Genomic DNA, 27,946 nt, shown 5'->3' with positions numbered 1-27,946 from the left:
GATGTGCTGAGCCAGGCAGACTGTACCAGCCCTTTGCCAGCCCTAGGATGTGCTATACTGTGCTATGCCATGCCAGAATGTGACATACTGGGCTGCACTGAGCCAGGCAGACTGTGCCAAGCCCAGAATGTTCCGTGCCCTGTCAGCCCCACACCCTGCCATGCCACACCAGTCCTGTCCCATACCAGCCCCATGCCGTATGCTGTGCCAGCCCCATGTTGTGCCAGCCCTATGCCATTTCAGCCCCATGCCATGCCAGCCTCGTGCTGTTCCCATGCTGTGCTGTGTCATTCCAGCCCTGTGCCATGTGGGTCTCATGCCATGCTGTGCCATCACCAGGCCATGCCAGCTCCACGCTGTGTCATGCCTTCATGCTGTGCCGTGCAAACCACACGCCGTGATGTGTCAGCCCCATGCCATGCTAGACTCATGCCAAGCTGTGCCAGCCCCATGCCATGCCATTTCTGTGCCATGCCAGCCCCATGCTGTGTTGTGCCAGCCCTGTGCCGTGCCAGCCCCATGCCGTGCCGTGCTGTGCCGTGCCAGCCCCATGCCATGTCAGCCCCATGCCGTGCCGTGCCGTGCCGTGCCAGCCCCATGCTATGCCAGCCCCATGCTGTGCCAGCCCCATGCCATGCCATGCCATGCCATGCCATTTCTGCGCTGTGCCAGCCCCATGCCGTGCCAGCCCCATGCTGTGCTGTGCTGCACTGTTCCAGCACTGTGCCATGTGGGTCCCATGCTATGCCGTGCCAGCCCCATGCTATGCCAGCCCCGTGCCATGCCAGCCCCATGCTGTGTTGTGCCAGCCCTGTGCCGTGCCAGCCCTATGCCGTGCCGTGCTGTGCCGTGCCAGCCCCATGCCATGTCAGCCCCATGCCATGTCAGCCCCGTGCCGTGCCGTGCTGTGCCGTGCTGTGCCGTGCCAGCCCCATGCCATGTCAGCCCCTTGCCATGCCAGCCCCATGCCATGTCAGCCCCGTGCCGTGCCGTGCTGTGCCGTGCTGTGCCGTGCCAGCCCCATGCCATGCCAGCCCCATGCCATGTCAGCCCCATGCCGTGCCGTGCCAGCCCCATGCCGTGCCAGCCCCATGCTCTGCCAGCCCCATGCCATGTCAGCCCCATGCCGTGCCGTGCCGTGCCAGCCCCGGGCTCGGTGCTGATGCGTGTCCGGTGACGCGGCAGGGCCGCTGGGCGGCGCCCCGGGCGCACCGGCGGGGCGGACCGGGCGCACCGGGCGGAGCGGGCGCAGAGGGAGGCGGCGGCGACGCGGCGGGATGGACGAGCCCAGCATCCTGCGGCGCCGGGGCCTCCAGGTGAGCACCGGGCACGGGCAGCGGGCACCGGCACCGCAGCCAGGCGTGGCGGGGGCGGAAGGGAGCGCGGGGAGCCCGGTCCCGGTGAGCCCGGGCTGGGGGTGCTCGGGGTGCGGGTCCGCAAGGGGTGGGCGCTGCGGGGGCGCGGGGGGCGGGCGCTGTGGGTGAGAGGTGGGTGCTGTGAGTGAGAGGTGGGTGATCCGGGCGGGAGGTGGGTGTTCGGGGTGAGCGGTGGGTGTTCCAGATGCGGGGCTGCGAGGGGTGGGTGCTGTAAGTTGAGAGGTGGGTGCTCCGGGGGTGGGTGTGCGAAGGGTGGGTGCTGTAGGTGAGCAGTGGGTGCTCTGGGTGCGTGTGAAGTGGGTGCTGCGTGTGCAAGAGGTGGGTGCTGCGGGTGAGAGGGGGGTGCTCTCGGTGTGCAAGAGGTGGGTGCTGTGAGGGGGAGTTGGGTGCTCGGCGTGTGTGTGCGAGAAGCGGGTGCTGCGTGTGGGAGTGGGGTGCTCTGCGTGGGTGTGTGAGAGGTGGGTGCTGTGGGTGACGGAGGGGTGCTGCGGGGGCCAGAGGTGGGTGCTGTGTGTGACAGGTGGGACAGGAGCCGGGCACCGCCTGGGATCGGGGCAGGGTCTGAGCCCCAGCCATGCCACGGGATGTTGGTGGGGGGTACCCAACTGTGTGGAGGCTCCCGTGGGAGCACCGTGGTGCGTCCAGCTCAGCTCCTGGTGCCGGTTCGTGCCGAACCACTGTGCCAGCCCCCCCCGCGCCGAGCCCCTCTGTTGCCTTGCGCTCCTGCTCCCTTAGGCAGAGGGATACCCATCCTCCTGCTCATCCTGCACCCGCTCCCGCAGGAGCCCGGCACTCGCTGCCATGCTCGGAGGGGTGATGACCGGGGACCCCCCGGCTCGCAGAATTGAGTGCCGAGCCGGATTTTCCGGGTGACCTGACGCCTCCATCCCCATCTGCAGTATCCGGGGGGCCCGGGCGGAGCTGTCGGGGCGGTTGGAGGATGGCACGGCGCTGCCTTCATCCGAGCTGGCAGCTCCGCGGGCAGCTGCGCTCCGCTGCACGCTCAGCCCGGGAGAGAGCCCTGCGCGGGAGCTGCCTCCCCGCAGATGCGGATGGACAGAGCCACGGCCGTGGGCTTCGGGGCTCTTGACTGTGGGTGTCGTTCCTGGCAGTCCCGGGAAGGGCAGAGCCGTGGGACCCGGCTGAGTGCCCATGTCCCCGTGGCAGAGGGGTGGGAAGGGGCTCCCACCAGGGACTTAATCCCAAAGCGCTGAGCAGCAATGCCATCCCCGATGCTGTCCCCATGCCATCCCCGATGCTGTCGCTGATGCCATACCTGATGCCATCACTGGTGCCATCCTCGGTGCTGTCCCCAGTGCGGTCCCTAATGGTGTCCTCTCAGGGATCAGCCGATGGTTAATCCTGGCTCCCACTGGGACTTGCTGATGGGAGATGCACCGTGCTGGACGGGTGTATCAGGCACCCTGTGGGCACTGGCTCTGTGACACTGCCCCACGTGGGTCCTCAGGGCCACCGGGGGATGCTCTGGGTGTCCCTGGGGACACAGCATGGCCGGAGAGCCCCTGGCAGCGAAGGGTGTTGGGTTCTCTGCGCTTTTGTACCCATAGATGGGTGGGGGTGATCATGGGGGACAGTCCTCTGTCCCGCTGTCCCATCTGCACACAGCTGAGCAGTAAAACCCTCAGCGTGACCCTCCTCTGCCTCCTCCCCTGCGCAGGGCCTGGTCGCCGGGGGCACAGCTCCGGGTGTGGGTGGGGATCCGGGCTGGGTGACAGCGGGGCTGGCTTAGGGTGCTGGGGGTCTCCCTCTCCATGTAAGGACCCCTATTCCCTTCCCCAGCCCGGGCCTGGGGTCACCCTGTGCTGGGTGCACAGGGACACCCACACCCACGCCGTGTCCCCTGTCCCTGCACCCACGCCACCCCGGGGCAGACACGCACCCGTGGGCCCCGGGGCTGCCGAGTCCCTGTGCACCCAGGCATGATGTCACCCGTTGCCATGGCAATGCTGCTGCATCACTGCGTTGCAGTGCGCCCCAATCCCGGGATTTCCACAGGGGCTGCGTGGCGTGGGCAGTGGGATAGGGCATGGGTACCCCGGGGATTGGGGGGTGGGTACGGGTGCTGCTGGGGGTCCCCACATCTGTGGCAGCAGTCCCTGCCCACAGGGAGCTCTGTGCCTGTGATGAAAATGGGTCTGAGCTGCTCAGGGGTACGGGACCGGTGGGCACAGGACCAGGGAAATGGTGGGGCATTAACCAGCACTTGCAGCTGCCACATGGCCGTGCATCCCACGGTGTGCCAGGGTACACAGCAGCCTGTCCACATCGTGCCACTCACAGTGTGCTGGCAGAAGCTGTGACACTCTCTGGGGTGGCAGGTGGCACACGGGTGGGCACCAGAGCAGTGCTGGAGCCGGATTGTGCCCAACACACCAGGAGGATGGCACTGGCCTGGGTTCCTGTCCCCAGCTGCCCTTTGGCCTGTTGCATCACCTGTGAGCAAACAGCTCTCACAAGAAATATTCCCAGAGTCTGGAAAAATAAATTACATAGGGGCTGCTGCATCCGGGTGGGGGGGATGGGGTGGGGGACAGGGTGCAGCCACCACCCTGGGGCCATGCTCCAGCTGGGCATATGGGTGCTGCTCCCACTCCACTGCCCTCATGCCATCGCTCCTGGGCCTGGCCATGGGGCCACCAGCCTTGGGGACACTGAAAGTTGTCCCCTTGTGCTGGCCCAGGGTGGGGGATTTGTCACCCTCACCATGGGCACTGTGAGTGGGGATCGATCCTGAGGTGACATCCTGGTGTGGCAGTGGGGGTGCTGCCGGGTGTGTGGGTGTGGCTGGCAGGAGTGGGGGTCGTGCTGGTGGGCACCCCCCGACTCCCAGGGCCACGCTCTGACCCCACCTCTTGCTTGTCTTGTTGCAGAAGGAGCTGAGCCTGCCACGCCGAGGAAGAGCGTAAGTCCCCGAGCTGGGTCACCCAGGGCATGGGGTGGGGTGTCACCGGGAGGGTCACACTTGGAGACACAGCACTGGCACTGTGGGTGGCAGCAGGGATGGCTGTTGAATGGCACCAGGCCTTGTTGTCTCCAAATCTGGAGTGGCATCATCGTCTTCTCTGGTACTGGAGGGACCCAACTGCGCGTCTCCTGGGGTGTACTGGGGTGTACTGGGATGTACTGGGGTGTGCTATGCCCTGCTGTAGGTGTGTTGGGGTGTTCAAAGCAGTGTTGGAGTGTACTGGGGTGTGATGGGGTGTTCTGAGCAGTACTGGGGTGTGCTGGGGTACACCGGGGTGTGGTAGGACGCTGCTGCAGAGCTGCTCTGGGTTTTTGTGCTGGGGATGCACGGGAGGAGCAGTGGGGCTGTGTCAGGGATGCACTGCAGCCATACCGGCACTGTCAGGGATGCACTGGGGCTGTACTGGGGCTGTGCTGGGCTTGCGGTGTCTCAGCAGCGGCAGCGCCCCGGCACATCCCAGGAGCGGTCCGGATCGGGGCCGCCGCTGGACCGGGAGGGCCGGGTCGGGTGCGCGGGGGCCCGGGGGCTGCCGTGCCGTGCCGTGCCGTGCCGTGCCGTGCCGTGCCGTGCCGTGCCGTGACTGCCGTGCCGTGCCGGGGGCGGGCCCGGGCCCGGCTGGCCGAGCAGGGAGCCCCGTCGGGGCCGCCGGTGCCGCCCGCCCGCGGGAGCCGCCCAGCGCGGGGGCAGCCGGTGCGGCGGGAGCGGAGCGGGAGCGGAGCGGGAGCGGAGCGGGAGCGGGGCGGCGGCGGCGGCGGCGGCATGAAGTCGCGTCGGGACAGGCTGAAGATCCCCTCGCTGACCTTGGAGTGAGTCGGAGCCGGGGCGGGGCGCGCCGGTACCGGCATCGGCATCGGCATCGGCACCGGCACCGGGGGAGGGCGGCGGGACCCCGGGCCGTCCCCGTCCCGCTGCTTCCCCGTCCCGGCGCATCGCCTATCCCGGTCCATCCCTATCCCGCTGCATCCCCACCCCCGGGCCACAGGTCCTGGTCCTTTCTCCTGCAGTCACAGCCCCGGGCCCTCCCGGTGACAGCCCCCGCGACAGCGCCAGACCTCCCGCTGTCGTTCCCCGCCACAGCCTTAGACCCTGCAGTGTCCCTGCTGTCCTCTGCGCTCCCCCTCCAGCTCTGCCTCACTCCCCTTACCTGACCCCCCAGCCCATGTCCCCTCCGCTCTGGGCCCCCGGCCCCCTCCAGACCCAGGGAACAGTGCCACCGAGGGGCCACCAGCGCCATCCATCACCCACTGACACCGCGCCGGCACGTCTCGCCTTGCAGCTTGTCTCCGAGCAGCCAGAGCCCGACGCTGCTGAGCCCCTGCAGCCCCTGCAGCCCCTTACTAACCCTGCACCCCTGGAGGTAAGACCCCCCCAAATCCTCTCTGAGAATCGTGGCCACCTGCTCCAGGGAATGAGGGGGGAGAGGTGGAGATGGGGACAGAAAGGTGGGTCCCCTCCACCAGGGATGTCCTGGGGCGCCCCAAAAGGGGTACTACTGTCTTTGACGGGGCATATGGAGTGATGTGGTCGGGGTCTGTGCCCAGCCCTGCACGCCTGGCTGTGCTGCTGGCTTTGTTCTGCTGCTGATTGGTCCATTTTGGGAAGCCCCAATGGGAACGTTGTGGCAGCAGCTCAAGCTCAGGCTCTGAGCACCCCTGTTGTGAAGGGAGACTTCGAGAATGGGCCAGGGCAGGGCACTGTGATGGGAGCAGGGTGGGAGTGGGGATGGTGCCTGGGAAACCTCCTTTGTCACCTTTTCTGCTCCGCCGTGAATTGAAGGTGAGGAGGGGCTGCTCTGGGGGGTGGGTGTCCCCCCCTTTACCTCCCCCAAAATGCCACAAGCCCCTTGTGGTGCCCCACTGGTGGAGGTGGTGGCCAGGCCCTGCGCCGTGTGCCAGCTGCGCTCTGCCCTGAGGACAAGGTGCACCAGGTGCGCTGGCACCGGCGGGCACACCCCGCCCTGTGCCCCGTGGCACCCGCGGCGCGGAGCTGCACCTGCCCGGCACCCGGGGGTGACGCCGGTGCCTCCGTCCGCCTGCCGGGGAGAGCAGCTGGTGCCGGCAGAGCGGGATCCGCTGGGGAGCTCTGCCGCTGCTCAGCAACAGGCAGAGCCATTTGCTGCGGGCAGGGAGGCAGGAGCCTGGTGCTTCCTGTGCCCTGCCTGCACCCGGGGGCCCTGCCCGCTGTCCCCCTCTGCTAGCCCTGCCTGGCCACTGCTTGCCCCATAGTGACTGCAGCATGTGGGAAAACCAGCGTGGCCTTGTGAATGCTCAGCTGAGGCCTTGGGGAGAGAGTTTTTGGGATGCTCACGGTGGGGATGAGATGGGGATAAGGAGGGGGATGAGGATGGGGACAAGGACAAGGAGTCTGTGCTGGTGTCTCATGGCTGCTGGGCAGGAGCTGAGGAGAAATGTGCTGAACCCCTGCCCAAAGCAGCAGCACCAGGATTTCTGGCTGTGGCACTGGCCCGGTGAGTGTGGCGATGCCATCCCACACAGCTCGGGAGGTTCCAGTGGCCATGGTGTGCCACCGCACAGGGGGCTGGGTGTCACTGGGTCTGTGCTGGGATCTCTCCGGTTGAACAGGAAAGCCGGTGTGGGCAGGAGGTTGCAGGGCACTGCCAGGATGCTGGCGGGTGGGTGCCCTCGGAGGTGCTCCCAGGAAGCCCCAGGTTTAGGGGATGATATTTGTGCCCCTCGAATGCATCAGTAGAGGATGTTGCATCTCCATGGTAACCCTGACCCCATTTTGGGGTGCTGCCCTGTCTCTATGGTAACCTGAAGCCCATTTTGGGGTGCTGCCCCATCTCTGGGCTAACCCTGATCCCATTTTGGGGTGCTGCCCTGTCTCTGTGGTAATCCCGGTCTCATCTTGGGGTGCTGCCCCACCTCCAGGCCAACCCTTACCTTATTTTGGGGTGATGCCCCATCCCTACCATAACCCCGACCGCGTTTTGTACCACTGCCTCCTTTCCGTGGCAAACCCCTCCCCCCCCACTTCCTCTCCTTTTGGGGGTGATCCCCCCATCTCCATGGAAACCCCGACCCCTTTTCGGGGCGCTGCCCGTTCCCATGGTAACGCCGTCGCCGCCGGGCGGGAAGGGGCGGGCGGCAGCGGGAGGCGGCAGCGGCGGGAGGCGGCGGGAGCCCGGCCCCGCTCCCGGCCCCGCTCCCGGCCCCGCTCCGGGCCCCCGCCGCGGCCCCGCACGGTCCCGGGGGCTCCGCTCGGTGCCGGGGGAGCCGCTCGGTGCCGGAGGACGCGGCCGGGCCCAGGCGGGGCCGCGATGTCGGACCCGAGCTGCTGGGGAGCTGCCCCGCCCGGTTACCGGGGCCAGCGGGCGGCCGGCGCCCTCCTCCAGCGCTCCAAGAGGTACCGGCGGCCGCCACCGGCACCGGCGGGGCACCGGCGGGAGGGGCTGGGGCTGGGAGCCGCGCCGGGGTGCGTGGCTTGGGGGGGTTTCACCGGGGGTGATCGGGGCGCGTGGTTTGGGGGGGACAGGGCACGCCACCGTGCATGGGGGGTGGGCAGCGGTGTGCGTGGCTGGGCGGGGGGGCTCTGTCTCTGCACCGGGGGGACACGTGGTGCGTGGGCTGGGGGGTCTGTACCCCGCGGGGGCTCCCTGGGGTGCGTGTTTTGGGGGGTCTGGGTGCAGCGGAGGATGCAGGGATGTGTTCAGGGTGGAGGAGAGCGGAGTGTATGGTCTGGGGGGGGGCACATGTGGGGTTTGGGGTGGTGTCTTAGCACTTGGGAGGCACAATGGGGTGTGTGGTTTGGGGGGGTCCGTGTGTATCGTGGGGTGCAGCAGGGTGGGGTTTGGGAAGGGCAGCAATGCATGGGGGGTGAGAACCAGATTGTGTGATATAGGGGGGGCTGTGCACCAGGCTGTGTGGTTTTGGGGGGGTCTCAGCACTGGGGGAGGTCACATGTGGGTGTGGGGGTTGGGGGGGGGGGGCTGTGCACCATAGCTGCATCTTTTTGGGGGGTGCTGTGCACTGAGGCAACACCCTCCAGATCCTGAGTGTGGCGGGGTGGGGTGAGCTGTGCAGCGTTGGGTGGGTTGGTTGGAAGCCCAGTGCCATGGGGGATGTGGGGTTTAGAGTCCCAGGGCATTAGGGGGTGTTTTGGGGTGTGTGTGGGTTGGGGAAGGGGAGTATCCTACATGTATGAGGCAGGAAATACCCCTGTGACCCCCTGTGCCAAGGTGGACAGTGCTGATGGAGTGGATCCCATGTGGCACATGGCCCGAACCGGGGTGAGGGTCCCCAGGGTGCCTGGAGGGGTGGGAAGGGGCCAGGGCTCCAGGAGGGCAAATAACTCCCACCCTCTTTGGCAGCAGGGCTGGGACAGTGGTGGGGGGATGCATAAATGGGGTGCAAGGGGGGCTACCCCGGGTCTCCAGCTGCAAGGCCAGGCCTGACCCAGGCAGGCTGGTGGGACGTGTCCCCGAGGAGGGGGACAGAGCACCCGCTGAGCCCCCCAGGCTGGGACCTCCATCCAGCAGGTTTGGGGTGCTGTAGCTGGCCCAAGCATAAAACCCTCCCAAGGCTTTGTGTAACAGAGGTGTTGAAGCCAGTGCGGAGGCAGAGCAGAGAGATTCCCATTGTTGGTGTCTGTCAGTGTCAGTGTGAGCTGGCACAAAGCAACACGGTTGCTTAGCAAATGTATCCATCCCATCCCATCCCAGCTCGGGAAGGCGCCTGCCGCACCTGGGCTGTGGGAATTCCTGCTGCCAGTGTGCGAGGATGGGCGAAGAGGACCCTTAATAATTAAGAAAAGGCACTGGATGGGGTTTTCCAGTCTGGGGTGGCCAAGCCGGGGGGGGCTCTGGGAGAGATGTGTAATTGGAAAGATGATCTAGGCAGTCATCTGTCTCCAGCTGAGCATGATGAGGCTGTAATTCTCATGAAGGGCAGAGGATTTGCTCTTCTTTCATTGGTATTCCTAGAATCCACGGTGAGGACTGGTCTGGCCTATTTAACAGAAAGCATATGATGTTATTTAGTGGGATTAAGAGGTTTGAGGGATCCTAATTTCCTGTGGGGGGATGCGGAGATGGCCGGTGCAGGGCAGGAGCTGGTGGGTCGATGCTGACGGGGTTCTCCTTCTCCGTGGATGCTGCCCGTGGCTGTTCACACCTCAAACACCACAGGAAAACAGCTCCAAACACCACAGGGAGACAGCCCAGCAAATCTAACAGGTACAGTTTCCTACCCACCACCGGGAACCCGCGGGACAGGGACGTGCAGGGACGCACCCCAGGGTGCTGGGCAGTTTCTTGAGGCTTTTTTGCAGTGCAAAGAAATAAATAAGTCTATACCCAACTTGTTACCCTGTGATTCCCTTTGAGGATTTGGGATTTTGCTTTTGGGAGGTGCCCGATGTGTTGCTTGGTGCTCCAGGGTGGGTTCCTAAGATCACCCACAGTGCCAGGCTTTTGGCTGGGGTGGGATGAGGGGTCAGAGTGAGGATGTGGTGGGGTCTGTGCCAGGCAGAGTGTTGCATTTCACCACCCAGACCCTGATCCTCATCCCAGCCCCATTCCAGCCCTCTCCCAGCCCCATCCCTGGGGGCAGCCGAGTTCAGTGCTGTCACAAGTCGTGGAGGACAAATGTCATGGAGAAACTTGGGATGCAGCTGCTTGGTTCAGCGGGTTTCAAAGTTAAACATGAATTTACCCCACTGGAAAGCAGTTTTTTTTCCAGGACATGGTGATCCATGGCACTTCCCCAAATCTCCAGGCACATTAGAGCTGTTGGGGGACAGCAAGGAAGGGAGCTGGGAGCACAGACACGTGCTCTCAGTCACGCAGCAGGAGCGGAGCCGCCTGCTCTGCCCTTTGAGATTGAGCCTTCTCCCTTATCACGGCCCGACCCCGCCCTGCTCCCGCCACCCCGCACCCACTTTGTCCCAAACCGGCTGTTTTCTTCCTCGGATTCACCTGGCTGCAGTGCCCGACACCGCGCTGGCATCGGGCACGCGGTGCTCTGCTGTCCTGGGAGGTTTAGGGTCGGATCCCGCGGGAGAGGAGCGGGAGCTGCAGCCCCTCTGTGCACTTCCCTGCCTGACCCTCGGTGTTCCACAGTGCTGACCCCGAGCCACCCATCCCCGCTCGGCCAGATCCTGGCAGAGCCATTTGCCGGTTGAGACCTCAGCGTTGTGCAGCCGCATCCTGCCCTTCCCCGAGGGAAGCTCCCCCGGGAACTGATCGTGGTACCCAGCCTGAGTTCAAGGAATGTTTGGACACCGCTCTCAGGGATGCACAGGGCGGGATTGTTGGGGTGTCCTGTGCAGGGCCAGGAGTTGGACTCGATGATCCTTGTGGATCCCTTCCAACTTCAGGATATTCTAGGATTCTATGGAGCTGCCAGGTTCTGCTCCATCTCCTTCCCCTGGACATCCCGTGCCGAGGCCGGGTGCTGGTGTGGTGCCAGCAGGCGCTGGGAGATGCCGGTTCCTCCTCACAGGCAGCCTCCCGACGGGTGACACACGATTTTGCTCCAGGCTTTGGGGTCACACTGGCTGTCACACACTTTCCACATCCCTTGAAACAAGTGCTGGATGGCAGCGGCAGCGCCACAGCCAAGGCAGCCTCAGCACGAGCAGCGCGGGAGATGCTGACAGCGATTTTCCACTCCATTTTTGGTACCAAACGCGCAATTAGGTGATGGAGGCAGAGCGGGCAGCAGCCCCAGCGCCTTCCATCGGGGTTCGGCAGCTCGTCTGTGCCCTGGGGCTTGTTTCTAGCCCGAGGTTTCCGTGCGGGAAGGATGGGAACCAGCTGTAGATGATGTGTCAGGCGGAGGGGGGTTACAGTGGCGCAAGATGGTTGTGGGAGCCGAGGGTGGAGCGCGCGGAAACAGGAAACGTCGGGCTCGCTCCGTGTCACCATTACTGGAACTTGCTTCACTGAAGGTTTGTTTTCATTTCCAAAATGAAACCGAGGGAGGAGAGGTGAGCCCCTCGTCCCCCGGGCTGTCCGCTCTTCAGGACACGGAAGCACGCGCACCCCGGTCCCTGTGGCAGGGCTGGCAGTGAAGCAATGCCAGAGCTGGCAGCTCTTTGCAGCCCTCCTGGTTCCTAAACCTCTTCCTGTGCCGCTGCGGTGGCGGGGCAGGGCTGCTCACGCTGCCTCAGTTTCCCATCCGGCACATGAAGCTGGCAGCAGCCGAGGCTGTGGGTGCTGGGCTGTGAGTTTGCAGCTCTAACTGGGGCTCAAGCCTGTGTTTAAGTGAGAAAATCAAACACCGGAGGCAGGAAAGAGAGTAGGGTTAGATGCGATATTGGGAAGGAATTGTTCCCTGTGGGGGTGGGGAGGCCCTGGCACAGGGTGCCCAGAGCAGCTGTGGCTGCCCCTGGATCCCTGGAAGAAATGTCCAAGGGCAGAAATGTCCAGGACCAGGTTGGACGTTGGCGCTTGGAGCATGCTGGGGTGGTGGAAGGTGTCCCTGCCCATGGCAGGGGTGGGAACAAGACCATGTTGAAGTTCCCTCCCAACCCAAACCGTTCTGTGATTCTGTGATTCCAGGAAGGGATAAATGTTCAGGGAGGGAAAGGTTTCTGTCTCCTCCCAACATCTCAGCTCAGCCCAGGTGCTGAGAGGAATGTTCTGAGCCCTCCAGGGTCACTGCAGCTCCAGGTGACCTCAGAGCAGTCACAGGATGTGTGTCCCAGGGGGACACCCAGAGACCCCTCCTCCTGAGTGCAGGGAGGTGCAGAGGAGGGGTCTGGGGGCCTCAAGCAGCCTCCCTGGTGGCTGAGACCTTCAGAAGAGTTGGGGCTCCTGGTTTTAGCCCCACTAAAACCAGAGCAGGAGGAGCCCCGCAGGGGGGAGATGCCAGAGGGAGGTGAGGGGTGCTGGATGTCAGGTGTGGAGCTCTGACCACGCGTGTAGGGCTTTGTCCATGCGTGTGGAGCTCTGTCCATGTGTTTGGAGCTCTGACCACACTTGTAGAGCTCTGACCAAGCCTTGCTGGCGTTGGCTGTCCATCAGTGCCTTGTACATCCACCTGCAGGGACCTGTTGTGAATCATTGTCCTTTACACCCTCATGCCACATCTGCCACTCGTGTCTGTTTTTGGGATCCGTGGAGAATCCCTTCGCTTCCAGTTCGTCCCCTCAGTGCTGTGGGTGTTTGTGGCCGTGGTATGGTGTTAAACGATGTCCTTTAATTAGTAGCATCTGTGTGGGCTCCTGTTCCCAGCTTGGTGAGGAAACTCGGTGTCTTTGCGGAATCCGCAGCCTGAGGAAGCGGAAATAGAGGAAGGGGAGGGTTGTCCTCATGCTTGAGCTTCTGCTCTGTGCCGTGGATATTTGCAGCTTCCTCTTGGCAGAGTGAAGGAGAACTTAAATGAGCCCATCATGTTTTAAAGGGGGTTGAAATGTGGGAGTGGGGCATGACAGGAATGGGGCTGCAGCATCCCTGGGGGAATTTCCGAGGCTGAGCCACCCTTGCAAGGCAGCCTTGGACTCGGGGCTGAAAGGAAAAACAAAATTCCTATTAGGGTTGAAACCTTGTGAGTTGGGAGGGTGGGAATGGAGACAGGGATATGAAGACTCAGTACTTGTGGATGTGGCCTTGCCGAGGTGCTCTGTGGGATGTGGTACCAGGATGGGATTTTTTGTGGAGTTTTGGGGTGTCAGGGTGCTGGGGCTGCTTTTCGCCTGGTGCTGGTGCACGTGGCTCCCTCCTGCTGCTGGACAGAGCACGGCCCAGCCGGGGCAAAATTCCCACCACCTCCTGGTGACACTGCAAGGTCTCAGGGGGTTGGGACTGTCCTCTCTGCTGTGACATGGGGACCACCAAGGGTAGGGAGATTTATAGGAACTAGGGGCATTTTCCATGCAATGGAGCAGCTCAGGTTGTGGCCACTTGGCATTTCCACCGCTTCCTCCTTTTACATCCCTTTTTCTCTTCCTGCCCTGGGGCTGTTGCCCAAGGCGCCGCCTGTCTCTGCCCTCCCCAGTGAGCCAAAACTAGAAGTGGGACCTTGACGAGACAGTTCTTTGTTAAAAATAACCCTGTCAGCCCATCTCCAGCAGCGCCAGGCCTGGGGATGGATCTTTCCCATGGCAGGAGATCCATAATTAATGGAGTGACAGCAGCCGTGCTCCCTGGCACAGGAATTCACGTGCAGGCAGATCCTTCCATGTCTGAGCCCGTGCAGCTCTGGCTGTCATTGATTCCCTAAATTAATTCCCTCTTTTCCTTCCCCAGTTGCCGAAGCAGCAATAGGAAGAGCTTAGTGGTGGGCACCCCCTCTCCGACCCTCTCGCGGCCTCTCTCCCCGCTCTCCGTGCCAACAGGTAAGGGATGGGTTCAGCATCTCCCAACCCAGCCCAGCGGATGGGTGCAGCATCTCCCAAAATTACCCGAATATCTTGGAGGGCTTCAGCACCTTGTTAGCAGCAGTGGACTGGCTCCTGGCTGCCAGGTGCCTTTTCCAGGGGGAAATAGGTTGGGAAGTGACTTAAACACTCTTTCCCTGAAGGAGCAACCCCAAGCACCCCTGGATGTTGTATTGGGGTGGGTTTCAGGATGAATTTTCCCCCTTTCTCCCTGCAGCTGGGAGCAGTCCCTTGGACAGCCCACGGAACTTCTCTGCCAGCACCTCCATCAACTTCCCCTTTGCTCGCAGGTGAGCTCCCAACCCCAGTCCCAGAGCAGTAAATATTCACTAGTAAAGATCATTCCCCCACCAGGGAACTGTTCTGTTGATCTCAAGTGACTTGTTTTGCTTTTATTTTTGCTTTCCTTCTGCCTGGTTTCTGGCCTGGTGGTGTTTGCTCTGCCGTGACTGGTTCCTCCCACCACCCCAGCCATGCTCCTCGGACTGACAGGTAAGTACCAAGACTGGGCAGGGGCTGCATTTTGGGGAGGTGTCTGCTCCACATCATCAGGGACCTTCTTTTCTAAGTGTTCAAGGCCAAGTTGGACAAGGCTCGGAGCAACCTGGTCAAGTGGAAGGTGTCTCTGCACATGGCAGGGACTGGGACTGGCTCTTTGAGGTCCTTTCCAATGCAAGCCCATCTAGGACTCTGTGATTCTTTGTCTGCATCCCTGGGGGGGAAGTTTTGCACCAGGACTGGGCTCCCTTCAGCTCTGGGAGCAGAAATATCTCTGTTCCCATCACATCACCCCTGGCTATGTGTTCAGCCCCATCTCGGGCTCTGAGTGCTCCTGATGGATTCGCAGAAGAGTCTGGGGATGGATGCTCATCCAGGTCCCCACAGAGGCAGATCCTGCTGAATCCCCTCCCCAGGCCACGCTGCTCCAGATGCAGCCACCAAAACCCCGTTTAACTAATTAATTAATTGCACACATGGAGGCGGGTGGCTGATTTTAACCCATCGATCGTGGCATGGAAAAACGCCGGGGGCTCTGGGGTGGTTTGCACACTTGTAACAGAGGGAGCAGCCAGGCTGTGGGGTCAGGAGTTTGCGAGTGCTGGAGCTGGATGTGGCACCCTGCCAGCTCCTGCTGTCCTTGACCCCGCACGGGAAATGGCAGTGGGAGGTGAAGGGCCTCATCTTGACCTGGATATGTCCCCATCCCTTGGAAACATCTCCGAGAGGAAGCATTCGCCTGCGTATGAGCGGTTCCTTTCCTGTTTATGGCCAGGCTCTACTCCCCGGCGCCTCCTGTCTCAGGATGGGTCTTTGGGAATCCCAGTTTCTCACCAAGAAAACTCCCAGCAGGCTGAATTTTGCTCTGGTTAAAAATCAGATTCTCGCAGGCAGTTTTTTTTGCCCCTTCTGAAATGGATTCCACAGAGTCCCGGTGCTGTCCCTTTGCAGTGACCCTGCTGGCTGCCACTGTCCCTGCACACCGTGGCCTCAGCACAGGCCCCCTCCCCTGCAAAGCCCTTACTTCACCCAGTTTCAGTCTGTTCTGAAAAGAGGTTTTGAGGCTTTATTCCTCAAGCCACGCCTGTGTCCTGCTCCCCAGTGTTTGGCTCTGATGTTGTTGATTTGCGTTCGGATGTTGGGGTTTTTTCCCCTGTATGTGATGGTCACGTTTGTGCTCACAGGGCTGATGGCAGAAGGTGGTCACTGGCTTCGTTACCCTCCTCTGGCTATGGGACCAACACCCCCAGCTCCACAGTCTCGGTAATGTTTGCTTTCTTATGGCAAGAGATGATTTATGGCAATAGATGATAAGATCCTAAAACCTCAGGATTTTTGCTGAAATGCCTCCCGAGCCCCACGGCGCTGGGTTCTAAAGGACCATGTGCTTTAGCTGCATCCTGCTGCCCAAATGAGCTTTTAAGAAAGTCATAGGGCTTGGCTAAGGGCTTGCAGCATCCCTGGGGGTTACAGTGTCCCTGGGGGTTACAGTGTCCCTGGGGGTTACAGCATCTCTGGGTTAACTTCATCCCCAGGGTTACAGCATCCCTGGGAGTTACTGTGTCCTAGGGTTACAGTGTTCCTGGGGTTACAGCATCCCTGGACATTAGAGCATCCCTGGACATTAGAGCATCCCTGGGTGTGACAGGACTGAGCTGCTGGGGATGCTGGAGTTAAAGGGATGGGGCTCAGTGGAGCCAGACCGAGTGGGAGAATGGGGGAGCTGGGGCTGGGAGTGGGCAGTGCAGACCTCCCCAGACTGCCCTTCTCCACATTTCACACTCCCAAGCCCAGACCATGCTGCCTGACAGTGTTTGCAGCCTCCTAAGAGACTCCAAGGGACACTTCCCTCATGGGCTTGCTGGTTCCCACCCCAACACCAGGAAGCACGGACCCTTCCCCTGATCTCCTGCATCCCTCTCTCTCTTCCCAGTCATCTTCATCCTCCCAGGAGCGCCTGCACCAGCTGCCGTACCAGCCCACCCCCGACGAGCTGCATTTCCTTTCTAAGCATTTCCGCAGTACGGAGAGCGTCACGGACGAGGAGGGCAGGCACTCGCCCTGCCTGCGCCCACGATCCAGGAGCCTCAGGTGGGGCACCCATGGTGGGAAGGCACCCACGGAGCTGCCAGGACAATACACCGGGTGCTGGCACATCCAGGGCATCCTCTGCCCTCTCACGAGCTGCTCCTGGGGTGTCCTGGTCCTGCTAAGCCTGTCCCAAACCCTGATGTGGGTTTGCCTCTTGCAGGGAAGTGGAGAGAGTTTGGCTTGAGGTTGTAGGTGCCCCATCCCTGGAAATATTCAAGGTCAGGTTGGGTGGGGCTCTGAGCGACCTGGTCTGGTGGAAGGTGTCCCAAACTGTTCCATGATTCTGTGATCCTATGCTCCATGGGCATTAAGATCTGGTTCTGAGCATATTCTTTGCTGTTGGGATGTGGCACTGCTCTCCTGGCAGCAGGCAATACTTGTGTCCTAGGGCTGAAGCTGGAGAAAGCAGGATTTGTTCCACAGGAGTTGGTTTGCAGCCTCTTCTCAGTTTTCTGAATGATTTTGGTGGTGAGGAGGGGACCACCAAGCAGAAGCTCAAGCAGTGATCATCCTTGTATGACTGACCTGCTGTTAAAACATAAAAATCCCATTTCTGGGCTTGGATCAGAAAACATCACTTTTGTTTGCTGGGGCAGGCCTTTGCCTCTGCAAAAAAACCCACAAGGAGTTCAGGTGAACGGGAATTTGTGGGCTGGAGAGAGGAAAATTCAGAGAAAACATCGAGCCAGTGGCCACGGCACTGCGTGAGCTGACCCTCAGCTGGACCTGCTGAGCTCCACGTTGCTGCTCCAAGGTCACATCCTGCAGTGAGCCACCCACATTGTCCAGCACCAGAAGCCTGTGCTTCTTGCAGGGGATATTTTGGTTAAATCCTCTTTTCCCTCTGAAAAATCTCCTGACCCTCTTTGCTGCCAGAGGCAGAACCATAGCCCGGCATGTTGCCGGCCGGAATTTCATTAAAATCAGATTAATTATCTGACAGGGGTTTGTAGGTGGCAAGGTTTTCACTGAGGAGATGCCAGCTCTGCAGTTGGCACAGCAAAGGCTGGGGCAGGGCTGGGGCTGGGCTGGGGCTGGTTTTAATCACCATATTTATTATTTTATGGTGGTTAATGAGTTGTTGGCTGCTCCTGCAACTTGCTTTGCATAATGGGATCACCAGGCAGAGCCCTGGGAGGGGAAGTGTTGGGTGAGGGAAGGAGGAAAACCATGTTTAATGGAGATTGCTGTGTCCACCACGAGGTTTGGTTGGGTATTTTGTTTGCTGGTGAGCTGCAGAAAGGGCAACGATGGCGAGAAATTGTGGGATCCAGAGGAAGGAAAGGATGAGCTCATTCTTCAAAGCCAAGTGGCTGATGGAGCAGCCTCTCAGCTCTGGATTTCCAAGTGACTTGTCTTTGGGGATCTGGGTTTGCAGGAGGTTAAGCTTCCCTAGACCGCATCCCAGGGACCTCCAGGGGGAGGGATGCTGCTGGGAGTGCTGGCCCAAAGATGGTGACTCCACTTGGATGAGCTTTAGCCGCTTGGAATCAGGATTTAGGAGGAGGGAACAAATTGCTCTCCAGGGGTAGTGGCTATTTGCATAGATGTAAATGACTTGAGCCTCGTAACACCACTTTTCCTCCCTCTGCAGCCCTGGACGGACGAGCGGAACGTTTGATAATGAGGTGGTGATGATGAACCATGTCTACAAGGAGAGGTTCCCCAAGGTAACTGCCGGGCCCTGGGGGATGTCAGTGCTTCCCTGGCATCCTGGCAGCACCTTCTCCAGAACAACCTCTCCATGCGGGAGTGTGGAGTGCATGGGTGGATGGATCCTGGGGGTGTTGGGGACACTGGAGATGCAATAAACCTGTGGGTCTGCCCCATCACACAAGCAGGCAGAGGTCTCTGGAGACTTTGGTGGAGTTTTTTGCAGTCTGCTGGGTCCCAGGTGGGGTCATGATGTGCATGTGGATATTTGAGCTGCAGGAGGTAGAAGGGTGAGATCCTGGCTGGCCAAACCCAGTGCAGGAGGTGCTGGGATGAGATTCTGGCTGGCCAAACCCAGTGCAGGAGGTGCTGGGATGAGATCCTGGCTGGCCAAACCCATGGCATGGGGACATGTGTTCCTGGACATCACCAGCCACTCTGCCTTGCAGGCCACAGCCCAGATGGAAGAGCGCCTGCAGGACACCATCACCAACTTCTCCCCAAGCAGCACCCTGCCCCTGGCTGATGGGGTGCTGGGCTTCATCCACCACCAGATCATTGAGCTGGCCCGAGACTGCCTGGCCAAGTCCCAGGGAGCTCTCATCACCTCCCGCTACTTCATGGAGCTGCAGGAGAAACTAGAGAAGATGCTCCGAGATGTGAGTACAGGGCAGTTCCCTGCCTGGTGCCACCTTGTGAGGCCACCAAGGGACACCTGGCATCTGTCTCCATTCCCTACAGGCTCAGGAGCGTTCCGAGAGCGAGGAGGTGAAGTTCATTGACCAGTTGGTGAGGAAGCTGCTGATCATCATCTCCCGCCCTGCTCGACTTCTGGAGTGCCTGGTAAGACATGGAAGCTCCTGTCTTGTCTTTCGTGGTCTGTGCCAGCCTGGAGAGGAGGCAAAGCCTCCAGGATGCCCGAGGATTCCTGGAAGTGCCCAAGGCCAGGCTGGATGGGGCTTGGAGCAACCTGGGAGAGTGGAAGGTGTCCCCGCCCATGGCAGGGGGTTGGAATGAGATGATCTTTAAGGTCTCTTCCAGCCCAAACCAAACTGTGATTCTGTGGTTTTCAGGGCTTTATTTTTTAGCTGATGTGCTGAATTTCTAAAGCACTCACCTTGTGCTGTTGTTCCTGATGAAATTTTCATCTCCCTTTGTTTTCCTTCCAAAGCCAACTCACAGAGCTACATTTTTTTTTCCATCACCCTTGACATGGGGAATGACAGGGAAACGACGTGTCCAGGGCCTGTCCCCAGTTACAGGTGTCTCCTGCAAGGCTTAGAGGAGAAGTTTAACTTTGCAAAATCTCTCTCCTCAACTGTGCTTGGTTTTCCCCATCCAGGAGTTCGACCCAGAGGAGTTTTACCATCTCCTGGAAGCTGCAGAAGGACACGCCAAAGTTGGGCAGGGAATAAAGACCGATATTCCCCGATACATCATCAGCCAACTGGGGCTCGTCAAGGACCCACTGGAGGGTAGGGAAGCACTTGGGCTGGTGGCTCTGAGGTCTGCAGCAGGATGTGGACTCCCAGTTTGGCCACTGGTGATCACAATCGAGCACTGGGAGCTGTCAGGGAGACCTGTAGGGCTGAGCTGGTGTCATGGTGGGAGAGTCACTGCAGGACCAGGACGATGGCCAAGTCCTTCTAGCCAGCCCCACATCCCTTATTGTTACTTCCAACACGTTCAGCAAAGCAGATTAAGCTCAAAACCACTTAATCCATGGCCACAGGGGGGGGAATCGTAATCCCTGGAGAACGCAGGAATGACTATCAAAAAAAGAATTATATAAATGTTTAACCTTGTGTTGAACCTCTTAACGTCATGACCTGAATTTCTCCACACGATAGCTCGAGCAAAGCATGTGGCTAAATCCCCACGGGGTCTCTGAGTTTGGAAGGAGAGTGGTTGGGCAGGGGGTGATTTTGGTGGGGGTCAAGCATGAGGAAAGTGAAAACCATCCCTGTCACCTGCAGAAATGGGGCAGCTGGATCACTTTGACAGCGGGAACACCATCACACCGGAGAACGATGACACCTGTGAGGTGAGTGTGGTCCCACCTGCATGTGCCACCTGCTGCCTCCGGCTTCCCCCAGCCTCACCCCACACCAGAGCTCCTTGCAACTGTCCCAGACTGGGAGATGTTCATCTGGATTGTCCTCAAGGGTGATTGATGTACTAAGCGGAAGATCTCACAATCCCTCATTTGGCTTCTTGAATGGACAGAGCTCGGAGTGGGCTCTTGATCTGCAGAGCATCTTGGGCTTCTGGCTTGGGGTTTGCAGCTGGAGAGGGCTCTGGCAGAAAGAAGCTTTTGGAGGTGGTACATGATGGTGCTGGGTGAATTCCTGCTTGCAAATGGGAAACATTAAAAACCTGTGTCTTCTTCAGAGCCAGCCCTCAGTCACCGTCCCACGGAGGAAGCCCTGCGAGGGGGACTTTGAGACCATCAAGCTGATCAGCAACGGGGCTTATGGGTGAGTTGGGGAGTTCCTATCAGTTGTCTCCACCTGTAAATGACTCCAAAGCCCTCCCTGTCCGAGCCCCACGGTGTGGGGTGGTCAGTGCTGGTGGCTGGAGGATGTGTGTTGAGGTCCGGCCGTTCCTCCAGGGCTGTGTACCTGGTGAGGCACAGGGAGACGCGGCAGCGCTTTGCCCTGAAGAAAATCAACAAGCAGAACCTTATCCTGAGGAACCAGATCCAGCAGGTGTTCGTGGAGAGGGACATCCTCACCTTCGCCGAGAACCCCTTCGTGGTCAGCATGTTCTGCTCCTTCGAGACGAAGCGACACCTCTGCATGGTCATGGAGTATGTGGAAGGTGAGAGCAGGACTCGGGGCTGGAGGGTGCAGGGAGGAGGGGAGGATATCAAAGTCTGAGCATCAAGGACAACACCTGGACATCTCCTGCCCTGCTTTGCTCAGGGAAGCAGAGGGAAGCACGAGGAGATGATCTTGGGATCCTGAGTCCCACCTTGATGAAGGTGGTGGCCATGGTCACCTCAGAGTGTGTTTGTGCCCCGTGCCTGGGGATCAGCTGCTCAGAGGGGCTGGCTGGGAGCCCGCTGGGCCTGCTGGCCTCACTGCCTTCTCTGATCCCCCTGTGTCCCCACAGGGGGGGATTGTGCCACGTTGCTGAAGAACATGGGCCCCCTGCCCGTCGACATGGCGAAGATGTACTTTGCTGAGACCGTCCTTGCCCTGGAGTACCTCCACAACTACGGCATCGTCCACCGGGACCTCAAACCTGACAAGTGAGGATGTGGGTCAGGTCTGAGCAAGGGTGGGGCTGGCTTTGGATGGAAAAGGGAAAGACAAGAGGGAAGGGCAGAACGGGTTTTGTTGCCCAGAGACTGGTTCTGTGCTGTTGCATCAGGACCAGAGGTCCTGGGGTGTGGCTGGTCCATCTCAAGTCTCCACAGGAGCAAACAGCAGCATTGTGGGGTGTCTGTCTTCTCTTGCAGTTTGCTCATCACCTCCATGGGCCACATAAAGCTGACAGATTTTGGTCTGTCAAAGATCGGCCTGATGAACATGACCACGAACCTCTACGAAGGGCACATGGAGAAGGACACGCGGGAGTTCATGGACAAGCAGGTACGAGGTCCTGCTCCACGTGGCTGACCTGCCATCGCTGGGGTCTGGGACCACCTCAGGACTTGTTGCAAAGGTCCCTGCGGAGGTGTCAGGCCCTGCTTCCCATGCAGGTGTGTGGCACTCCAGAGTACATCGCCCCTGAAGTCATCCTCATCCAGGGCTATGGGAAGCCCGTGGACTGGTGGGCCATGGGCATCATCCTCTACGAGTTCCTGGTGGGCTGCGTCCCCTTCTTCGGAGACACCCCCGAGGAGCTCTTCGGGCAGGTCATCAGTGGTGAGTGTCAGGGGCAAGTTTGTGTTCCCAGCAGCCAAGGCTTGTCCTTTAACACGTGGGAAGCTTCGTTCCTTCCTGTCACACCCGGCTGAACAGTGAGGAGGCTCCTCAAGCTTTGACTTCCTGCTTTGGGAGGGCCCTTCCCCTGCTGCATCTCCCGGGGGACTTTCCTGCTGCCCAGAAGTGTCCAAACCCTTTCAGCCACCCCAAATCTCTTTTCCTTTTTCCTTGCAGATGAAATTATGTGGCCGGAAGGGGACGAGGCTCTCCCTGCAGACGCCCAGGACCTGATCACACGGTTGCTGAGGCAGTGTCCCCTCGAGCGCCTGGGCACTGGTACGCATGGCAGCCCCCTTGGGGGTGACCTGGCACCTCCATTCTCATCAAGCTTGCATGGCTTTGAGTCCAAAGCATGTCCTACCACACTGAGGGTGCTCAGAGGAGGTCTTCTGCTCAGGGTTCCCCCCAGGAAGGCTGCACAGGGCTCCTGTCTGTCCTTTTTTAAGCCATTTGCTGTGTGTGGAGGAGAGACTGTGCTGTTTGGGATGGGAGCAGGAGCATCCCAGGTCCTTCCTGCCCCATGTCCCTGACACGGGTTTCTCTGCCTGGCAGGTGGTGCACATGAGGTGAAGCACCATTCCTTCTTCCTCCATCTGGACTGGAACGGGCTGCTGCGGCAGAAGGCTGAGTTCATCCCCCAGCTGGAGTCGGAGGATGATACCAGCTACTTTGACAGTGAGGCCAAATCCATTCCTTTTCCCCCTCTGCCAATCCATTATCCCCGCTGCACTTTGGATGCTCCCATGGGGGATGAAAATCTCCTGGGGGAAGCTGGTTGCTTTACAACCCATATCACGAAACAGATACAATCCTCTTTCCAGACTGCTCACCCTTACCAGCTTCCTCCCCCCAAATCTCCACTGGGATTTGGGACTTGGCTGTCACCCCGTGGGTGTAGGTCCCACCTGGCCCTACAGGCAGGACATGGAGCTCTGCAGGCAGGGTGACATCCCTTTCCCCTCTGGCTCTTGCTTTCAGCTCGCTCCGAGAGGTATCGCCACTTGGATTCGGAGGATGAGGAAACCAATGACGAGGAATCATCGGTGGAGATCGGGCAGTTCTCCTCCTGCTCCCACCGCTTCAGCAAGGTGCTCCAGTCCCTCCTGCAGCATCCAAAATACTTTGGCACTGCAACCAGTGCGGCTGTGCCGAGCATCGGTGTCTTGGCTGACACCAGAGCACCCAGATTCCCCAATTTCTGCTCCTTGCTGATGGCTCCTCTCCTCCTCAGGTGTACAGCAGCTCTGAGTTCCTGGCCGTCAACTCCACCCTCAGTCTCTCCTCCTCCGACCGGAGTCACTGTGATGACAAAGAAGAGCGGTGGGACCGGCACTCGGGAGATGAGGACAGGAGCCGGCCAGCGGGCACCGAGCCCCGGTGCGTGGTCGGGGGGGCTGCACTGCTGGTGTGGGCTCTTGCCAGTGCCCAGGGCTTGTGCCAGGACCAAGGGTTTGTGCTGACATCATGGGTTTGTGGTGGCACTGAGGGTTTGTGTCCTTACTGAGGGTTCAGTGAGGTCAGTGGGACATGTCCTGGGGTGCTGCAGGGGCTCAGTGCCATCCCCCTCACCCATCTTGGGTTGTCCTGAGCCCTCCTGCTCTTCCCACGCAGCCTCCGCTCCTGGACGTCTGGCAGCGCCACGCCGTACGCCTCCCGGCACGAGCGGAGCCGCAGCCCCACCGCACTGCCCAGCACCCTCAGCCTGGACACCATGCCCAAGTTTGCCTTCTCCTCGGAGGATGAGAGCCCTTGCGTGGCATCCTCCAAGCCGGAGAGACCGAAGTTTGTGGTGGGAGACTCGGACGCGGGGCCTGGCGGCGCGGTGAAGCAGTCGGCGTTATCCGGTGTGTGGGCTGTGGGCGCCAGTGTGGGATGCTCTGGGGGCAGCCAGGGTCCTGCATGGCACGGGGTGGCTTCTCCACATCCCCAAACTCTCCCTACTCCCCTCTGTGCAGCCGATCTCGTCAGCCTGAACCGCATCCGCCTGCGGAGCAACAGCACTGGCACCAAGAACTCGACTCCCCGGAGCCTGGAGCCGAGCGGGGGCCGTCGGCTGAGCACCCAGAAGGATGTGCCGGAGAGGCAGAGAGCCTCGCTGGGCAGCCGTGTGCCCAAATCTGCCTCCGTCTCAGCCCTGTCCCTCATCATCACATCAGGTCTGTGTGCTGTGTGATTTATCCTGCTGGATGGCCACTGCCACGTGGTTTTGCCGGACTGAGCCGGCTCCTTCTGCTTGCAGATGACTTCGGTGGTGGTCCCCTGATGAGCCCCATCTCGCCCCACTCGCTCTCGTCCAACCCCTCTTCCCGGGACTCCTCCCCGAGCCGAGACTCCTCGCTGGCCATCGCCAGCCTGCGGCCGCCCATCATCATCCACAGCTCGGGGAAGAAGTACGGCTTCACCCTACGAGCCATCCGCGTCTACATGGGCGACAGCGACGTCTACACTGTCCACCACATGGTCTGGGTATGTGCCCTGGGGTCTAGTGGTGCCAGACACTGCCTTTCCCAGTGGGAAAACCCCAGGAGGAAGCCTGCATCCAAATAAAATCTTTGTGTTTGGGTTGCAGAGCGTGGAGGAGGGGAGCCCCGCGCAGGAGGCCGGGCTGAGGGCGGGCGATCTCATCACACACGTGAACGGCGAGTCCGTGCTGGGTTTGGTCCACCGGGACGTCGTGGAGCTGCTGCTGAAGGTGGGTGACCAGAGCTGCTCTGCTCTCCCAGGGCATCAATTCAGCAGCTCCCTGGCACTGCCTTTGCTGGCAGCTGAGGCAGGAGCTGGTTTGGATCCAGTGCTATGGTGATTCTTTTTCCACCCCTCAGAGTGGGAATAAAGTGGCCCTGCGGACCACTGCCCTGGAAAACACCTCCATTAAAATTGGTCCTGCACGGAAGAACAGCTCCAAGACAAGAATGGCACGGAGGAGTAAAAAGAGCAGGAAAAGGGATGGCCAAGACAGGTAGGTAAAACCAGGATAGAATTGTGTTTGTCCCAGTGCGTGGGGAACTGGAGGAATGCCAGGAACTGGAGGATCTGCCATATCGGGGTATCCAGTGTGGTCTGGCCCTGCTGGCACTGGGTTGGATTCTCTGGATCTGCCATACTGGGATGTCCAGTGGGGTCTGGTCCTGCTGCCACCAGGTCAGCAAGCTTGAGGCTAACAGCTTTAAGAAGAAGCCAAAGTTATTCCTGTCCCCCCCCCCCCAGCAGGAGAAAATCCCTTTTCAAGAAGATCTCCAAGCAGTCGTCGGTCCTGCACACCAGCCGCAGCTTCTCCTCGGGTCTTCATCACTCTCTGTCCTCCAGCGAGAGCCTCCCGGAGTCCCCCACGCACAGCCTGTCCCCAGGTCCCACGACGCCGTGCCGCAGCCCCGCTCCCGACCTGCCCTCAGGTACCCCAAGGGAAGATATTGGCTCGGGGCAGGGCAGGATGCTGTGTGTCCCTCGGGGAGGCCGTGTCCCTCCATCCCTACAGTGACCTTTTCTCTTTGTACGGCAGATGCTGTGTCCCCTCAGAGCACCTCTCCCTCCTCCAGCACCCCAACATCACCCGCCGGCCACGTGCGCCCCAGCTCCCTGCACGGGCTGGCCCCCAAACTGGGTGGGCCGCGCTACAAAGTGGGACGTCGCAAATCCACCAGCAGCATCCCCCCCTCGCCCCTGGCCTGCACCCCTTCCTCGGCCCAGCGCCCGCCTTCCCCCCAGCGCTCCCCATCGCCGCTCCATGGGTACCCCAAAACCCCCCATTCCTTCCAGGGCAAGACCCTGTCCCCCCCCACCATTGTCCGGCAGAGCTCCCGGCCCCGCAGCGCCGACTGCCCCCGCTCCCCCCTCCTCAAGCGCGTCCAGTCGGCCGAGAAGATCGTCACCATCCTGGCCGAGAAGAAAACCGGCGGCGGCCGCAAGCTGGGGCTGGAGATGTCCACGCTGGATGGGGAGCCCATCGGGGAGGGAGACACGCTGCCGTACCCTGGGGAGCACGGGTACCACCCCGCCAGCTCCCGGCTGGGAGAGCGGCACGACCGGGACCAGGAGATGGTGGTGATGCGGCGCCTGAACCTGTCGGAGCGCCGGGACTCCTTCAAGAAGCAAGAAGCGGTTCAAGAAGTGAGTTTTGACGAGCAGGAGACAGCGGCAGGGAGCGAAGACGGCGGCAAGAGCGAAGAAGGGCAGGGCACGGCTGCCCAGGGCGGTGGCACGGAGCCGCCACCGAAGCCAAAGCCCAGCACGGTCCCGCAGATCGCCGTGCAGGGCTCGGAGAGCGACGAGCAGGAGCCGGCGGTGGCCGAGTGGGAATGCCAGGGCTCCTACCCCATCAGCAGCACTGAGCAGCCAAACAGCATCATCTCCTTGCCGTGGTGGGATGGGTGTGACCATCGGGACCGTGGCTCCCAGCAGCAGCGGAACTGCAGGGAGGGATCAAGCGGCCACTGGCAAGTGCCAGCACAGGGCCAGGAGCCGCCGGGTGCTCATCTCCCGGCTCCCCGGGGCACGTGGAGCGGGGCCAAGCACGCCTGAGCCCCACGCTGGCACCAGGGATGGTTCAGGCTCCCTGTGGCATCCCAGTGCCTCCCCAACACCCCATCCTGTGCGGCAAATCCATGAGACAAACGTCCCCGGAGCCACTCTGGACACTGGCGCTGGCCGGGCCGGCTGTGGCCCGGTACTTCGCCCCCCTGGAAGGCTTTTTGTACTCCCTGAAAGATGCTCATATTTTTATAGAGACGCAGGAGCTTTTCTGGCAGCGGCGTTTCCCCAGCTGGGCCCCGACCTCTGTGTACAGAAAGGACTCGATGCAAATATTCCTTAATTAATTTATTACTTTTTATAAGCTAAACGGGCAGTGCAGGACTGTCGCAGGGGCCAACCCAGCTCTGGGAGTCCCAGCCTTTTCCGTGCGTCTCCCAGCTCCCAGCCCACTGTTTTCTAACCCACTCGCTTTTCCCTACTTTTTAACTTCAATTCTAGCTGGAAACACCCCGGATCTCCTAAGAAACCCATAATTCTAATATTTAAAATTAAAACAAAATCCCAAATCCATAGCAACATCCCCCACATGCTGGTGCTCTGGGCTGGGATGCAGAGGGCGGGATATTCTTAGCATATGGATCATCAGATGATGAGCATATGGATCATTTTATAAGCTTACAGGAGATATAAAAAGGGTTTAATTGTTTTATTTGGAGATTTTACAGGCACCTGGCTCCATTGGCCCTTCCAGGTGGGAAAAACCAAGACATTCCCCAGATGGGAATATTAATGGGATTTTTAGGGTCAGTTTTTGCTCTTTCCATTTCTCTGCCACCAGATCCCGTGGTGTTGGTTGGTCAGTGCACAGACACCCACAAGATCCCAATTTTTCTCTTTAAAAAAAAAAAACCAACTTCCCCAGCCCAGTGAGCGCCTGTGCTGCCTCAGTTGTAATTTGAGAATTTCATCCCTTTCTTTCCCCTCCTGTTGCTCCTTACCCAACAACCAACAGCTCAACCCAGCATTTCTCCCCCATTTCTACCGTTTTCTGGGATATAAACGTTTCCATTTGTTGATGCATGTTCCGGTTTCCCCCCTCCCCCGCCGTGGTTTGGTGCCGTGGTGCTCCGAGCACCGTGACGGTGACAGGGGGACATCCCTGGTTTGCCGACCCCGCTGCCATCAGGCGTCACCGTGCCCCCGGTGGATTTTTGGGCTGCGTGTTGGATTCTTTTGTGCACGTGTGGTTTGTGCCAGGCTCCGTATCCCGCTTCTCCCGTTCAACTGGTGCTGTTAAACCCTCCCAAAAACGAGCAACCAGAGCTGCTCCGTGTTTCCTTTGCTTCTCCCTCCACTCTCTGTATTAAGGTCTTGGGAAGGCAGCGGGATTTTGGGGAGACACTGGGCACCCCCTGCCCACTGGCACGGTGGGATGGGGGGCTCGGCTGCACACCGGTGGTGTGGACAGGGTGGGAAGAGGATTTTTTAAATGGAAAATGTCTTAAAAGCCAAGGGTACTGTGTCTTCCTGCCCAGTGCCCGGCTCTGTTCGTACCTTCGGGAAGTTTTATGTTGGATTAAAATTGTCCCTTGCGCTGA

At 60.3% G+C, this 27,946-nt stretch overlaps 1 protein-coding gene across 10 annotated transcripts; it reads left to right on the top strand.

Annotated features, from left to right (window-relative positions):
- The first annotated feature begins 1,221 nt into the window (after positions 1–1,221).
- MAST3 (microtubule associated serine/threonine kinase 3) lies at positions 1,222–27,946 on the top strand. 10 transcript variants are annotated; one of them, XM_048287814.1, is made up of 29 exons: positions 1,222–1,316; positions 4,268–4,299; positions 5,639–5,719; positions 13,574–13,662; positions 13,922–13,994; positions 14,176–14,196; positions 15,387–15,465; positions 16,136–16,293; positions 17,888–17,963; positions 18,396–18,605; positions 18,688–18,789; positions 19,289–19,421; positions 19,923–19,990; positions 20,338–20,423; positions 20,558–20,766; positions 21,061–21,199; positions 21,410–21,542; positions 21,653–21,818; positions 22,053–22,154; positions 22,431–22,553; positions 22,857–22,966; positions 23,110–23,255; positions 23,490–23,722; positions 23,834–24,034; positions 24,118–24,344; positions 24,448–24,570; positions 24,701–24,837; positions 25,089–25,270; positions 25,378–27,946. In XM_048287814.1, the coding sequence occupies exons 1-29, from the start codon at positions 1,278–1,280 to the stop codon at positions 26,394–26,396; spliced, it is 4,497 nt and encodes a 1,498-aa protein (XP_048143771.1). In that variant the 5' UTR covers positions 1,222–1,277; the 3' UTR covers positions 26,397–27,946. The 10 variants fall into 10 exon arrangements, with proteins under 10 accessions (XP_048143771.1, XP_048143770.1, XP_048143777.1 ...); XM_048287813.1 differs by having other exon boundaries at positions 1,223–1,316; positions 25,086–25,270; XM_048287820.1 differs by having other exon boundaries at positions 1,223–1,316; positions 25,086–25,270; positions 25,635–26,093.

Source organism: Corvus hawaiiensis, chromosome 28 (assembly GCF_020740725.1).
Source record: "Corvus hawaiiensis isolate bCorHaw1 chromosome 28, bCorHaw1.pri.cur, whole genome shotgun sequence".
NCBI classification, from domain to species: domain Eukaryota; kingdom Metazoa; phylum Chordata; class Aves; order Passeriformes; family Corvidae; genus Corvus; species Corvus hawaiiensis.
The sequence above is the reverse complement of the archived record's forward strand: the minus strand, read 5'-3'. Positions and strand labels throughout refer to the sequence as shown.

Excerpts from the sequence above, each read along its gene's own strand:
- MAST3 (XM_048287813.1), top strand. The coding sequence starts at position 1,278 with ATGGACGAGCCCAGCATCCTGCGGCGCCGGGGCCTCCAG. Across the intron at positions 18,790-19,288 it reads CTCGACTTCTGGAGTGCCTG|GAGTTCGACCCAGAGGAGTT; the intron begins GTAAGACATGGA and ends TTCCCCATCCAG. Across the intron at positions 24,571-24,700 it reads TCGTGGAGCTGCTGCTGAAG|AGTGGGAATAAAGTGGCCCT; the intron begins GTGGGTGACCAG and ends TCCACCCCTCAG.